This window comes from Oreochromis niloticus, linkage group LG3 (assembly GCF_001858045.2).
Source record: "Oreochromis niloticus isolate F11D_XX linkage group LG3, O_niloticus_UMD_NMBU, whole genome shotgun sequence".
Classification (NCBI taxonomy): Eukaryota; Metazoa; Chordata; class Actinopteri; order Cichliformes; family Cichlidae; genus Oreochromis; species Oreochromis niloticus.
The window spans coordinates 83,316,394-83,332,925 of record NC_031967.2 but is presented as its reverse complement, the minus strand read 5'-3'; the positions used below and the strand labels follow the sequence as shown (position 1 = coordinate 83,332,925).

The window sequence follows — 16,532 nt, the reverse complement described above, 5'->3', positions numbered from 1 at the left end:
TATAAACAGAGTACTGTACAGTTATTAAATTAAATATAAATAGCTACAGATAAGAGGCAAACCAGGTTGTAGTGCGAATCGGTTGATTAACTTATAGCAGTTACAGCGCAGATGTAAACATCTATGATTGTTGGGAGCAGTTCTGATTGTACAGTCTGACAGCTGCAGGGAGGAAGGACCTGCGGAAACACTCCTTCATGCATCTAGGATGCAGCAGTCTGTCACTGAAGGAGCTCTGCAGTTCAGCAACATTTACATGCATGGGGTGGGAGACTCTGTCCATCAGAGATGTTATTTTGGCCAGAGTCCTTCTGTCTCCCACCACCTGCACTGGGTCCAGGGTGCATCCCAGAACAGAGCTGGCCTTCCTGATGAGTTTATCCAACCTCTTCCTCTCAGCTGCCGATAAACTGCTGCTCCAACATACCACACTGTAAAAAATGACAGATGCCACCACAGAGTCATAGAAAGTCTTTAAAAGCGCACCCTGTACTCCAAATGACCTCAGCCGCCTCAGCAGGTAGAGTCTGCTCTGACCCTTCCTGTAAAGAGCATCAGTGTTGTGGCTCCAGCCCAGTTTATTATTCAGGTGAACACCCAGGTACCTATAAGAGTCCACTATCTCAATGTCCACTCCCTGGATGTTCACCGGTGTCAGTGTGGTGGGTCTGCGTCTCCGGAAATCCACCACCAACTCCTTGGTTTTCCCAGCGTTGATCAGCAGGTGGTTCTGCTGACACCAGTCTACAAAGTCCAGAGTCCACTGTCTGTACTCTGAGTCGTCCTCACCTGTGATGAGGCCGACTATGGCAGAGTCGTCAGAGAACTTCTATAGGTGGCAGCGTGGGGAGCTGATGGAGAAGTCTGCAGTGTAGAGGGTGAAGAGGAACGGTGCCAGCACAGTTCCCTGTGGGGCCCCCGTACTGCAGACCAGTGTATCAGAGACACAGCCCTGTGACCTCACATACTGTGGACGTTCTGTGAGGTAGTCCAGTATCCACTGGGACATGTGGTGGTCCACTCCCGATAGCTCCAGCTTGTCTCAGAAGTCGTGGCTGGATGGTGTTGAAAGCACTGGAGAAATCAAAGAACATGATCCTCACAGTGCTTCCAGGCTTCTCCAAGTGAGTCAGAGCTCGGTGCAGGAGGTAGATGATGGCGTCCTCCACCCAAATGCCAGGCTGGTAAGCAAACTGTAGTGGATCCAGTAGTGGACCAATAGGACCAAAACACAGGAGTCTTCAATGCAGATAGTACATTTATTTACAGGGTGAAAAATAATACACAACAATAAATCCCTGTGCATGTCAGGTGACCGAGTGGTCTATACAGAACAGGACTCAGGTGCAGAAACCCAGAGCTGAGACAGCAGATGATGTAACAATAATTTATTAGGCTGGAGTGCAAGAAACGTAGCAAGGACAAAAAACAATAAGACGTGGAGTTTGACGTGGCGTGGCGTGGCTAGGGCGAGGGAACGGGGCCTGAGATGCAGAGTGGAGCTGAGCAGGGAACAGTCACATTGCAGTTGGGGACATAGAGTGTTGAGAGGGGGGTGATGAGAATCCGGGGGGGCTGAGTGGTGTGACAAGGCTGACCTGAGATCCGGGGTCTTCAGTGTGATGGCAGGAGGGCAGGCAGGTGAGGCACAGAGTGATTTTCAAAATGTTTGCTTGGTATCCTGAGTCCAGAGGTGGAGCATGAGGCAAGGTGAAAACAGCAACTGCAGCACAAGAAAGTATTGTTAGTAAGATAAATCACAGCAAGAACTTGACGCATCAGGCCTGTTACCAACATGAGTTGATGACGAACTGGCAGTGAATGAACATCAACGTGTGGCTTAAATCCCTCTGGCTTGATTGCCTGCAATAGGCTCCAGGTGTGCAGGAGCTGGAGGAGTTGGCCCTGCCCAAGGGCGGATCCCAGGTAAGTTCAGGAGCCTTATGGAAATTCCAGCCACCCACTGCAGACCATGACAGTGCATCCCTGACTCCCATGCAATGTCTTCTTTCGGTGTGAATGCTCTGTTTCTCTGCTCCTTAGTGTCCATGTACCCCGTGCTCGCTGCCCTCTCGTTCCCACAATACTCCTGGGAAAATTACAGAGGCAGCTTGTTAGTATGTGACAGTGACAAGCATAGACTCACTGACTAACTTGCTTGGAAACTGACGGGAAGTCTTACAAAATGATCCAGCGTCGGAGAGAGCGCTACCACACTTCTAAGTAGCTCCCTCGAGGAGGGTTGATCAGCTGTAGGTATGTGTGATCATCTTCCTCAGGTGTGGCCAGCTTCCCAGCTGAACACAACCATTGGGCCTGATGATGCCTTTAAACCGGTGGTCCACACACACATAAGGAAAACAAGGGCAGGACAGCAACACCAAATATACACATATGTCCATAAACTATTCAAGAACCTTGGGTCCCCAGGCCCAGGTCCTTGACAAATTCAGAGAAACACAACATACTGACATTTACTCTGAAGCTTTGAGTGGAAAAAGACAGAAAAACAACATGTGGATCCTGGAATAATCGTAGCTTCCATTTTTAACCTCCTAGGACCTGGCGTCCACATATGTGGACATCACATTTTGGGTTATTTAGACCAAAATACTCAATTTTGCTCTACAAGGGCCTGATATCCACTTACAAGGACAGGGCTCTAGAGTGCGACCAAATTTTTCAGTGGTGCGACTAAAAAAAAAATATTTGGTCGCACCTGTGCGACCAACTGTTCGGGTAACAAAAAAAAAAAAAAAATCTCTGCAACTCTCCGTGTGGTCAACAACAGACACATATTATGCCCCTATCGTGGACTAAACCAATCAGAGATAGTAAGGGGCGGGACCTCTCTGATTGGCCGTGGTCCAGTTGAAAGTGCAGGAGGAAGAGAGAGGTGAGTAGCTTGAATAAAGCGATATCAATTCATTAACGGATTCCACACAAAGATGTAAACACAGAGCAGACCCGACGCATCAGAATCAGCTTTGTCTTTCTCAGCTTTCTCACCCGACGGCACGTAGACGGACACGCTGTCAGAGCTAACCGAGCCCACCGTCCGCGCTGTGTTTACGTCTTTTTTGCGCTAAATTCTGAGCTGCAGGTTTTGTCTCTCTCCAACCAAAATTCGCCGAGCCAGCAGCAAAAGAAGCAGCTTCACATTTGATCAATGTCGTCATGAATTCCCTCTGACTTTTGCTGTTTTGCTTCCACCACGATAAAAATTACACTTCATGCACAGCTCTCTTTCTGTGTACTTCAAGAACAGTTTCCCGTCTCAAATCTCTGTTTTCTGCATTATTCATTCGCTTATTACCCACCAGTCTACCGTTGTTTACAGCGCTGTCTTTTTCTTTTTTCACTTAAATGACCTCAGACAAGAAAGCCTAATTTCTGCTGTTCAATACTGAAGAAATTTAAACTTCTTAAAATTATGCAAAATTGCAGAATATTTTTAAGGTTATCTGCTATAAAAAGCCAGACCAGGAAAATCTCCTTCATGTTTTTCTGTGTTTTATTCTCAGTTACTTTGACACAAAGGCATCTGCTGTGATGTTCACAATTCTGATGAAGTCTCACATGTATCAGTACTGATAAATGATCAGAATTATAATATTTCTGACTGTCTGAGGCTAAACTGAATCGAATCAGGACTTTGAGAACCTGAATCAAATGGATTATAGAAATCAGTGATGATACCCAGCCCTAGTGAGCAGCCTAGGCCTGACAGACGTGGATGTAGCTGTGGGTAATAAGAAAAGATGAAAAGAACTATTGATAACTTTTTTGTTAAGGCCTGATCCGTCTGAAATTCATAGCCAGCTCTGACACGGTGCCATCAATCTTTGAATGCTGAAAAAGCAGCAGTGTATCCAGAAAACACATTATATGCTGTGATAAATGCACTGCCCAAGTGTCCCCTCTCCCCACTGCCTTTCAGCAGCAGGCAGCAGCAAACAGGTCGTCAGAGGAGCCAAGATGATGATTAAGTTTAACATTTTCTACAATTTTGACAAAGCGCTTTAAGCACAAGTTTGTTAGTTAATAATTCAGAAATGAATATTGTCTGTATGGACCCCCCCCAAAGAAAGTGCACATGTAAAACTGCGGTGTTAAGCGATGCAGTTGAAAAATTTGAGTGCGCCTAACTTTTGTGCCGGTACGCCTAACTTTAAAAATTTAGGCGTACCGGTGCGCCCATGTCAAAAAGTTAGTCTAGAGCCCTGAAGGACATTACAGAGCTACTGTTCTACTGAAATTTTAAACAAATATCCTCATATGTGGCTCTGATTTTTCTTAGAAACACAAAATTAGGTAAAAAAAAAAAAATCTGGGAATTCTTTATTTTTACATTCATCAGGTCCCAATATGCCCAAATATCAAAGAGAAATTAAAAATGCATGCCGTGGAAGAGTTCGTGTCTTAGGAGGTTAAAGGACTGAAGAGGAGGACACAGGTGCTGTGTCCGCACACTGCTTTTGCTGCTGACTATTTGGATGACAGTTACACCTGGGCAGAGCATGTGGAATCAGTGGCCATGGCAATGGAGTCCCTGAGGCAGGTGACTCTCACAGCCACCCCATAAAGTGAACTATTGGATGGAGCGATGTAACGAATTTAGTGTACCACTTGCGAGGCAGGTATCTGTGCATTCACAGATGGATAAAAGAGTAGCAATTGCATACTATCCACATCCCAAGACAAAAAGGGAGGTGAGGCGGTTCTTGGAGCTGCCTGGCTATTTATCGCCAAGTGGCATTCCTGCAGGTGAAGGAGGAGTGCCTGGCCATCCATTGGGAAGTTGACTTTATTCATTATTACCTCCTGGGTTGCCCCTTAACCCTCTGTTTGGGTCGCACCCTGCTGCAATGTGGCAGGATGTGATTTATTGCCCAACTGCAGGGAAGGGATGGAGCAGTGGGTTTACGGTGTGGTGTCAGGGGAGGCTGAACTACACAGCTGTTCTTCATTGCCTGGTAATGCTTTCCCTATTTCAGTAAGTTGCTACAACCTGACGGGGAGCTTTCTGTGGTGAGCAGGGTGGATGACCATAGCTGGGAAAAAAACATATTATTAGCATACACTGTAAATAAACACCTTTCAACGTGCAATGCCGTCTTTGTAGGTCCTTCAAGCTCTTACACTGATATTCACTGTGAAGCTTTGAGTGGAACAGACAGAAAAACAACATGTGGATCCTGGAATAATGGGAGCTTCCATCTTAAAAGGACTGAAGAGGAAGAAGTTTACAAGGAATCCTTTAGAACAGTTTAATACATCAACTGATTGAATCCATGAATCTGAAAATGTGTTTCTGAGTGAAAGAGACAGACATACAGACTGAACTATCTGTTTCTCTAACAGGAGACACTCTTTACACTCAACTCAGCACAGACAGACTGACGAACCAGGATACAACCAAAATCCAGGATGAACAGTTTCAGTGAATGTGGTGTTGAAGGTGTGGAGGTGGATCAGAGTGTCAGAGGAGACTCTGTAGAAGGACAGAGTGCCAGCAGGACAGTCCACATACACTGCTACTCTGTTAAAGAAATATGAGGAGGAGGAAGAGGAGGAGGAGGAGATGGATGTTTTTATCTTATTGTGCCTGACGGAATGAGGACCATCATCAGAGCAGCACAGACTCCAGGACTGGTCATTCCATCCAAACAAACAGTCTTTGCTGTCTCCTTTCCTTCTGATTCTTCTGTAACTCACTGATATATAAATGTGTCCTCTCCACTCGACCTCCCAGTAACAGCGGCCAGTATGATCATTCCTACACAAAAGCTGAGTATAAACATCAAATCTGTCTGGGTGATCAGGATATGACTGAACCTCCTCCACATGTGTCACCTTCCTTTTCTTGTTGGAAAGTTTGAGGTTTGTGTGTACTGTGTTTATGTCGATTTTGGGTTTAGAGGAATCTGATGGAGAGAACAAACACAATCCAGCTGCAGTTATTGATCATTCATCTGTTCATTGATTGACACTTTGATGATGACTCCTGACATCAGAGATGTGAATGAGTGATGAGACAGTTTGAAGATGGTTGAATGTGTGCTGCTTTGTTTTCATGAATCACATTAAAAACACACTTACACTTCCTCAGACCTGGTCTCAACCATCGGATTCCAGCAGGCTCCACCCTGAAAGGAGGAGGGGGGTCAGAGCAGCACAGTCAGCATGCACACATGGACATTACATGGCTCTCATACATATACTGTTAGACACTGATAAAGGAACAGTCCAACATTTTGACAAGTACACTTCAATCCATACGTGGCGCAAACTGCTGATGATTTGGACTGATCCTGGATCTGTCAGTACAACACTGTATTGAATGAAATATGACTGATTCAAACTGTGACCTTCATTATCTTTATATTTCTCTTCTGTATAGCTCGAAAGGACATCTCCCTGCCTTTGCTTTCAGCTGTTTTTCCCTTCTTGGGGTCAGTGTGGTTACTCTACATGACCTCTGACCTCTGAGTGAATGCAGCATCCCCCTGAAGCAAAGTACATAGCAACAGAGACTGTATACAAGGATAACAGCATTAAGGCCACATAAACTCTGTGTCCTGATCTATACATACTGTTGGTCAGTACCCCAACCATTGATCCTTCACAAGTCCAAAGTCTTTCATCCTTAATCACAATCCTTGATCTTAGAACAACCAACAGAAGTAATATTGTTCAGTAATAATTAAAAAAAACAAACAAAAAAAACACCAATCCTGACACGCACGTACTGTCCAATCAGCTCGTCTCTCACCAACCAAACACTCGCCCACTGTCTGCACCTGTGCTTTGCTCCCACCTGTCTCTTGTTTGCAGATAGCTGCCAGTAGATATACTGTCCTCTTTTCCTGTGTCTGCTTTGGATTTCTCTTTTATGGACTTTGTGCTCCTCGTTTTGCATTTTTGCATTTGGGAGAATAAACGCTCTACTGTCAATTCCCCCCCCATAATACTGCATATAGTAAGATATCTACAATTGGTGACTAAAATGCTCCCGGGTAAGTTTCCATCAGAGACCTTGTACATTACTGTTGCTCAAGGCTAATTGACAAAGACTGCAAGCGCTTTAGAATTTGTTGTTGAATCCGCTGGTTTAAAGGTTTCTTCAGCTTTAAGTGAATCCAGTGACAGTTGTCGGTATTTCTACTGCTGCACAGGAAACAGTAACTGCTGATATTTAACTCAGCAAACTTGATTTTCAAATCGTTAGTTAAAACAGCACATATGCTGCTCCCACTGCATACCTTGGTTTAAAAATGTTACTTGAACTGTTTATCAAACTGACCTATCACTGACCTCTTCCTTTTATGAAACCTCAGTGGATGTCCTGAAATGAAACACATGTGTAAAGGACAAGTTCTAAGTACTCAGGATCAACGTCTAGAACAGTCTACTCCAGCACAGCTGAATCGAATGGTGAAATTATCTCTTCAGCATGCCATAAGTCTGGCAAAGGCCTGGTAACAAGCCATACACATGATTCAGGTGTGTTGGAACAAGGATGTGTCTAAAAACTGCAGGACAGTAGCTCTTGAAGACTGGAGCTGGAGACCCCTGGTCTAGAACATTGACTACAAAATGTTCATTTTACTTAGGACTAATGTGTTGTTACTGTGTTGTTTTATGTAAGTCACGCAATCACGAAAGCACAGTTAATTTGACTATATCGTTTATCATTTGTTTACTTATTGATACAGCGCATTTAATTACAACAGCAACGTTGACCAAAGTGCTGTACATAAATAAAAAAAAATTAGTACCAAATATCTTATAATATTAGTACCAAACACCAAATACTAAATAAATACCAAATAACTCACATACTATATTAAAAGCCAGTGAATACAAATGTAAATGGCCTGTATTTGTATAGCGCTTTACTCTGTCCCTAAGGACCCCAAAGCGTTTTACACATTCAGTCGTCAGCCCATTCACACACTGGTGATGGCAAGCTACATTGTAGCCACAGCCGCCCTGGGGCGCACTGACAGAGGCGAGGCTGCTGGACACTGGCGCCTTCCAGGCCCTCTGACCACCACCAATAAGCAACGGGTGAAGTGTCTTGCCCAAGGACACAATGATTGAGACTGTCAGAGCTGGGGCTCGAACCGGCAATCTACCGATTACAAGACGAACTGCCAACTCTTGAGCCACAATCGCCCCATAAGCCACGATCGCCCCATAAAATTTACTCTAAATTTTGAGTTAGTGTTGCCAATCAGTAATCTACGTGAATAACGTCATTGCCTTGTTACCTGGAAGCTGAAGCCCTCAGCTACAAATGCTACAGCTAAGCTACCTGTATTACAGCCAGACATGAATGCACAAATTGCTGAGTATTTTCAGTGTGGCTTCACAAATTATGAAATCCTTGTGCTTTTAGCTGAATCAAATGGCGTTACTATCAGCAAACATACTCTAGAAAGCACCAATTTGTTGCGATCCGGTTTTGAGTGCACATTCCTGTGTGCCATATTCTTCCGGGTAACAAGAAAATGACCTCATTCAAGTAGATTAATGATTGGCAGAGCTAACTCGAGATTTCGAGTTATTAACTCAAAATTTTGAGAAAAGTAAAGTCAAGACAGATAAGTCAAAATTTCGAGTTATGGATACGTACAGATACTATGGATACTTTTTCTTTTTCTTTTTTTTAATGGCGGAAACGGACTTCCATAAAGGACTGATCAGAGGCAAATTTTATTTCAAAAGACTACCTGATGGAAGCCTTGATAAAAGCGTGGTTTTGTGCAAACTGTGTGAACTTCAACCTTACGGTACCATCTAAATGCAATACATGTTGCAGAGAGCACAGAAACCATGGGAGCTGTTAGCTCTAGCAGTTATCATCAGGTGATGAACCAACTTTCCAACTGCCATGCCGAAAGACTATTTCAAATTCTACAGCTTTATGACACTAAAAAGCAAGCAAATTTAGATGCATTACAGACAGCCCTGCTAAAATGGAGGACTACACCAGACTGGGGCAACAGAAAGAGACTCATATAGGATGTTTCCACACAGTTGAATTCAATGCTGGATATGGTTTCTTGTTTACTAAAGAACCATTTTAACTCCATTAGAGCTGATAAAACAACAAAAGCTGGTGACTACTACAGGTTCGTGACTGAGCTTCTTGGAGGTGAGACTTGTCTCATGTTCAGTGGTTTTACCTGCTTTCTACCACCTGCATCACACTATGGAGGCTGGGCCGGTTCTAAACAGGCAAGTATGAGGGGGAGAAATGTAAAGGGGGCACATGGTGGCAACGGAAGCAGGAAGGGGGGTGGGGGGTGGTGCTTTTGTTCTGTAATTACATCGCACTTTGTCAGGCTGAAGACTCTAAAGTCGGAGACCCCTGGAGTGTTGGAGCGAGTAGGTGGTCCTATCAGCAGTATTCCTCACGGCTACCGGGACAAGCCAATTTCCGTGTTTAGGAATGGTAACCCTAAAGAAAGCATAAGATCCAGCATATTATCCTGATTCTGGGTTGGCCCTGGCACGAACTGAGCAGAACTGAAGGAGTCTATCAAACTCAAAGTCTATCAAATGCCTATGGCCAGACAATTGGAGGGACAATGCACATGAATATTAAAATTTCCAACAATTAAAATTTGATGATAGCTTGGCACGATACCAGCCAAAAAGTTTCAAAAATCTTGAATAAAATCCTTGTGATATTTTGGAGGTCTGTATACAGCTGCAATGAGTGTTGGGCTGGGATGCCCCAATTCAAACATCAGAAGTTCAAAACTTGAATAAGAGTCAGCTGGGAGTTGTTTGCATGCAAGCTTCTTCCTAAAAACAGCCACCACTCCATCACCACACCCACTCATCCTCCGCACGTTAAGATATTTACAGTCTGAAGGTAAAAGTTCAGTAAAACAGGTGGACTAACTGGCTCTCTGCCAGGTTTCCGTCACAAGGATAAGATCCAGTTCCCAATTAGTGAACAAGTCCTTAAGAATAAACGATTTGTTTGCTAGTGATCGAGCATTAACAAGACTTATCCTTAGTGGTACCAGTGGCTCAGCTCCGTAACTGTTAACTCAGGCCCTCCCTTTAATCGCAGAAGTAGCTAACTCTGAATCTGTCTACCCGGTATTTATAAACTCTGTATCCAATATCTCGGATTCAGTGGATTTAGATTCTAAGGTTGATTTTTCACAGGCCACATCTTCATGAATACAAATAACTCCTTTTGTTCTGCTCCATCTGAGTCAGGATGGACCAGGACAGTTTTTCCTTCTTCTTTGTCATGAGTCTGTCTCTCACTGACGTCCGTCGGCTTTTCAGCTAACTTGCCTGGCCTGTGGGCCTGTTTCAGAACAACTTGAGTGGAGCTATTACTATACTAAATTTTGCAGAAGTGGTGAGGGGTAGGAGTCACTTCATAACTACATTTAGTGGAGAGTAAATGACTGGATGGAGCAACTTAGCCAGATTGTTGACTGGTGAGAAAGCTGCTAGAAAGAATGGGCAACGGCATTCGGTCTCTCTGAAGTGCCGCCATGATGTTCAGAGTGTTTGGGTTTCTTGGATTGCTTGAAGGGAATCCGATGAAGCAGAGCTGTATGGTTCTTTGTCTGATGTGCTGACGGACAAGAGGGCCATTGTAAGCAAATGAAGGGTGAGTACGATTATTTTACTCTTGTAAGATGAGATGTGTTAACGACCTCCTTGAAAGGTGTTCGCATAAAAACGAGAACAGATGAAAATGAGAACAAACAGCTTGTAGAACATCGGGGGTCATATATAGATAAGAACCAGAAGGGGCGTGTTTGGAGGTGTGGTTGTCCTCCTCTAATTCAGATAATTTATCTTCAATTACTAAAGATTTATTTTTCATGTTTTGATCCAAATAGGGTATCCTTTTCCATGTGCACAGTCCTTGTACTAACCTAGGCTAAAGATGTCCTCAAGATGTCTCTACATAGATTTTAATCTGATCTGAATCAGGTACAAACAGAGGAGGATGATTTTTCTGAAGATTAGTGACCCAATAAACATACAGCTTTTTACCCAAATGGTGAGGTGGTGGTTAGTTATCATTGTTAATCCTGACCCCCTACATAAACCTACACTAATGTCTATTATCTAGCCAGACTAGTTTTTCTATTTATGAAAATATTCCTGCATGTATGATTGTTCATGACACATCTACATGGAAAAAAAACAGCAAATAAGTGAAGGACACGTGAAAGGTTTCCAGCTCTTCCTCCTCTATTCGACATTCCTCTCCATACCTGAGAGTGTCCAGTCTCCAGCCTGGATCCTTCAGTCCAGCCGACAGCAGCTTCATTCCTGAGTCTCCTGGATGATTGTAGCTCAGGTCCAGCTCTCTCAGATGGGAGGGGTTGGAGATCAGAGCTGAGGCCAGAGAAGTAAAGCCTTCCTCTGTGATGAGACAGCCTGACAGACTGCAGACACACAATAAAAGCAACAAGACTCTCTCAATCCACGTTTGAAAAGAAAGCTACTAAAACAGATGAAAACCCTAAGTCCTAAGTAAAGAACAAAGAAATATGTGAGAAAAAAGTTAAAGAGTATAATCCACCCAAAGGATCATTTGACAATTCTATAAAGACCACTTGTTTATGCAATAATATTAGTCTATTGAGGCATGTGACACACGACACAGGAGCTCTGGTTTTACACTCCAACTTTATTCACCTCCAAACATGAACTGAGCATATTGCGCCCAAACACAGCAGAACCCTTCCTCCCAGCTTGGGTGTGAGTGGAGCCCTCTAGTGGGTCACTACAAGTCAAAGTTTAAATGATGCGAAGTAGAAAAGTTTGAATCCTGACCTGAGAGTTTCCAGCATGCAATGTGGACTCTCCAGTGCAGCTGAAAGTAGCTTCACTCCTGAATCCTGTAGGTCATTGTTACTCACGTCCAGGTCTCTCAGAATACAGGACTGAGACTTGACAACTGAAGACAGAGCATCACAGCTTCTCTCTGAGAGGTTAGAGTAAGTCAGTCTGAAAAAAAAATCAATGAAATGAATTTTTATTTCTAAAATGCTAGTAAACTAAATAACTTGATTAAAAAAATGTTCTTCTATCTCAACATACTACTTCTGAGTTAAACGTCCTCCACCTTCTGATTCAGAAGACCTGAAAACAAACTGTGAATCTACTAAAAACATAATTTCTGGCTCATGATTGGAAATGTAATCTTATCAGATCCATTTGTACATTTTAGAGCCTGATACTGAAATATAGCAGTGGACCGCACAAGCGTTAACAGCAAAGATTACAGAAGACATCTCTCTGCAGTAAGTATTACATCGATGCTGTAAGGAAATCCTCTAAGTTGGTGTAATTTTGGCAGCCTAGAGATTTTCATACTCTATTCCAGCTGTAAAAATAAGCGGTGGAACACAACAAATAAATAACTTTGCCAATGTGGATCCTTATCATTTGAGATTTTGAAAAGATTTTTGACTCAGAGAACATTGGTGATTTTAGATTGGAAAGGCGAGAGTTTTCAGAATATTGGGCATTTTGTACTTACTGTATAGGGAAGAGGGCAGAGAAGACAGGCTGGGAGGAAAAAGGAGAGTGACACAAACAAACAGACTCGAACACAGGCACTGGACTCACGCCTCTAACCTTCAGTACATGGGCAGGCATTGGCCTGCCTTGGATCTGAGCTACTCTGAGTAAACAAATGCAAATGTGCCAGGCCTCAACGATAATGGGTGGTTTGCACAACAAAAGCAGGAGGAGAAACGAGCTGACGACCTGTGAAAATCTCAGTAGGGGTGAATAACACCTCGGGACTTGCACCAGAAAATAAAAAAGTCAGTAATTCTAGTAGGTGTTGGGTTGAGGGAAGTTACGCAAATTTGCTCAAGTTTAGTAAATCTAGTGTTAACCAGGTAAGCTATAGCAGCAGTCTATCATTTAATTTAAAGACAGTGATAATAATGGCTATTAGTTTTGAGTTTCTTGAGTTTTGCTTCCTATTTCATTATGTTAGATCAACCCCAGCTGTGTTCCCCATGTGTTTTCACTTCCCTCGTTGCCCCTCTGTATCCCTCTGCCCATTGTGACGTTGTGCCACATTGCTGTGCATACTCCTGTACTCCTTGTGTCCCTGGCTTGTCCTAGTTTTTCCCAAGTTCTTAGTTCATAGTTCCCAGTTTAGGTTTTGAATGTTTTTGTCACAGCAATTAAAGCTGCCTCTTTGAGTTTATTGAGTCCATCTCTGGATCTTCATTCTGCCTGCCACAGCAGCACATGACAAAAACTGCTTGGTTTAGATAGAAGATGAACTGAGATGCTGCATCAAATTCTGCACCAACAATTTGAGAATCCTCACTTTCCAACAGGAGAACTGGGCTCAAGGAGAGACAGCTATCCGTTGTACCACTTTTGGGTGGGGGGAAAGGCCAAAGAGGGTGGCTGTGACTCAGGTGGTAAAGCAGATCAGCTACTCATTGGAAGGTTGGTGGTTCGATTCCTGGCTCCCCCCAGTCTGCATGCCAAATATCTTTGGGCAAGATACCAACCCCAAATTGCCCGATGCATTCATCGGAGTATGAATGTTTATTGGTTGCACTTGAGTTTAAAAGTGCTTGTATGAGTGCGTGTGAATGGGTGAATGAGGCATGTTGTATACAGCACTTTGAGTACTCCGGGAGAGTAGAAAAGCACTATATAAGAATCAGTCCATTTACCAAAACACCAGCAAGCGAAACACACACACACACACACACACACACACTGTGGAAGGCTTATTTTAGTAATCACTAATGAATAAATTCAAAACAGTGTAACTACGGATGGTTATATGGCTGTAATGATTCATTGACTAATTAAAAAACTCGAGTATAAAAAATTCTCAATGCAATGCCTTCACAGAACCTTCACAGACATAATGCAATGCTTTGTTAAATGCATGACCGGCAGTGCTCAGTTGTCACCATGTACATGCAACACCAACATTTGTGACTAAAAATAGATTTGCAGTACAAATGTACTGTATCTAGGAGCATGCATATGAATAATAAATATGACAACATTACGTACATGCAGTCCCCCAGTTTTCAAACAAAGATTGATAATACAACAGCACTGATGATTATGCTGCCGTAGTTTACGGTGGAGTTGGAGTCCTTGAGCCATAAAAAGGTTCAAGTTGTATTAGAGCAATTCTGATACTTTATGAAAAAAAAAGGTCATACAAACCCAGAAAGTCTGAAGTCATAAATTACTGACTCAATTGCATGTTAAAAGTAAAGGATGATTACAAATTTACTTACAGAGCTTTGTTGGAGGCTTTGACCACTGGCAGCAGCCTCAGAAGAGCATCTTCTGAAGCAGAGTATTTCTTCAGGTCAAACACATCCAGATCTTTTTCTGATGACAGTAAGATGAAAACCAGAGCTGACCACTGAGCAGGAGACAGGTTTTCAATTCCTAATGTCATGTATAGTTGGATTTCCTCCACTAGAGAACGATCATTCAGTTCATTCAGACAGTGGAACAGATTGATGCTTTTCTCTGCTAATAGATTCTTACTGAGTTTCTCCTTGATGTACTCGACTGTTTTCTGATTTATCTGTGAGATACTTCCTTTCTCTGGCAACATATCTCGTAGGAGAGTCTGATTGGTCTGCAGTGAAAGACCCAGGAGGAAGCGGAGGAACAAGTCCAAGTGTCCATTTGGACTCTGTAAGGCCTTGTTCACAGCACTCCGGTAGAGTGACTTTAAACTCTTTTTCTTTTTAAATAATTTGGACCACTTGAAGTACATTTGCTCTTCATCCAGGAGATTGCTTCCAGTGTGAATGAAGGTCAGATGGACATGAAGAGCAGCCAGAAACTCCTGCACACTCAGATGGATGAAGCAGAACACCTTGTCCTGGTACAGTCCTCTCTCCTCTCTAAAGATCTGTGTGAACACTCCTGAGTACACTGAGGCTGCTCTGATATCGATGCCACACTCTGTCAGGTCTGATTCATAGAAGATCAGGTTTCCTTTCTGCAGCTGATCAAAAGCCAGTTTTCCCAGAGACTCAATCATCTTCCTGCTCTCTGGACTCCAGAGTGGATCTGTCTCAGCTCCTCCATCATACTTGACCTTCTTCACTTTGGCCTGAACCACCAGGAAGTGGATGTATATCTCAGTCAGGGTCTTGGGCAGCTGTCCTCCCTCTCTGGTTTCCAGCACATCCTCCAGAACTGTAGCAGTGATCCAGCAGAAGACTGGGATGTGGCACATGATGTGGAGGCTTCGTGATGTCTTGATGTGGGAGATGATCCTTCTGGCCTGCTCCTTATCTCTGAATCTCTTCTTGAAGTACTTCTTTTTCTGTGTGTCAGTGAATCCTCTGACCTCTGTTACCCTGCCAACACAGTCAGGAGGGATCTGATTGGCTGCTGCAGGTCGTGTGGTTATCCAGAGGTGAGCAGAGGGAAGCAGTTTCCCCCTGATGAGGTTTATCAGCAGCACACCCACTGAGGTGGACTTTCTAGGGTCAGTTAGGATTGTAGTTTTGTGGAAGTCCAGAGGAAGTCGACACTCATCCAGACCATCAAAGATGAACACAACCTGGAAGTCTTCAAAGCTGCAGATTCCTGCTTCTTTGGTTTCTTTAAAGAAGTGATGAACAAGTTCCACCAAGCTGAACTTTTCCTCTTTCAGCACATTCAGCTCTCTGAAAGTGAATGGAAATATGAACTGGATGTCCTGGTTGGTTTTATCTTCAGCCCAGTCCAGGGTGTATTTCTGTGTTAAGACTGTTTTCCCAATGCCAGCCACTCCCTTTGTCAGCACTGTTCTGATTGGTTCATCTCTTCCAGGTGAGGCTTTAAAGATGTCTTCTTGTCTGATTCTTGTTTCTGGTCTGTCTGGTTTCCTGGATGCTGTTTCAATCTGTCTGACCTCATGTTCATCATTGACCTCTGCAGTCCCTCCCTCTGTGATGTAGAGCTCTGTGTAGATCTGATTCAGAAGGGTTGGGTTTCCTGCTTTAGCAATCCCCTCAAACACACACTGGAACTTCTTCCTCAGTGCAGATTTAAGTTTAAGCTGACACTTTTGAAGAGATTCTTAATTAGAAAGAGAAGATAAAATGATGTGTCATTTGTGGTTCATACAGTGTGAAAAACTAGATAGACTGGAGCCTATCCCAGATGTCATAATGCAAGTGGCAGGGTACACCCTGGTCAGGTCGCCAGTCTTTCACAGGGTTAACACAGAGAGACAGACAACCATTCACATTCACATTCACACCTATGGGCCATTTAGAATTGCCAATTAACCTAATCCAACTAACTGCATATTTTTGGATGGTGGTAGGAATCTGGAGTATCCAGATAGAATCTATGCAAACATGAGGATAACATGCAACCTCCTCACAGACAGGGCCTGGCCACGTGGTGGAATGGTACTCAGGACCTGCTTGGTGGATCACAACACCAGTATCAGAGTGATGTTGGCGACAGTAAAAGTGAGTTTAATGTTCTCTTAGTCATCTCTCTCACTCTTCTCCTTC

At 43.4% G+C, this 16,532-nt stretch overlaps 1 protein-coding gene across 1 annotated transcript; it reads right to left on the bottom strand.

Moving 5' to 3' along the window:
- Positions 1-5,385: 5,385 nt before the first annotated feature.
- Positions 5,386-14,311, bottom strand: LOC102081961 (E3 ubiquitin-protein ligase RNF135-like; the record flags this gene model as incomplete). The annotated part of the gene is made up of 4 exons (XM_025905259.1): positions 5,386-5,961; positions 11,219-11,441; positions 11,833-12,006; positions 14,295-14,311. Coding segments are annotated over 4 exons (990 nt in total), but the record flags the coding sequence as incomplete, so codon positions are not given.
- Between the last annotated feature and the right edge of the window lie 2,221 nt (positions 14,312-16,532).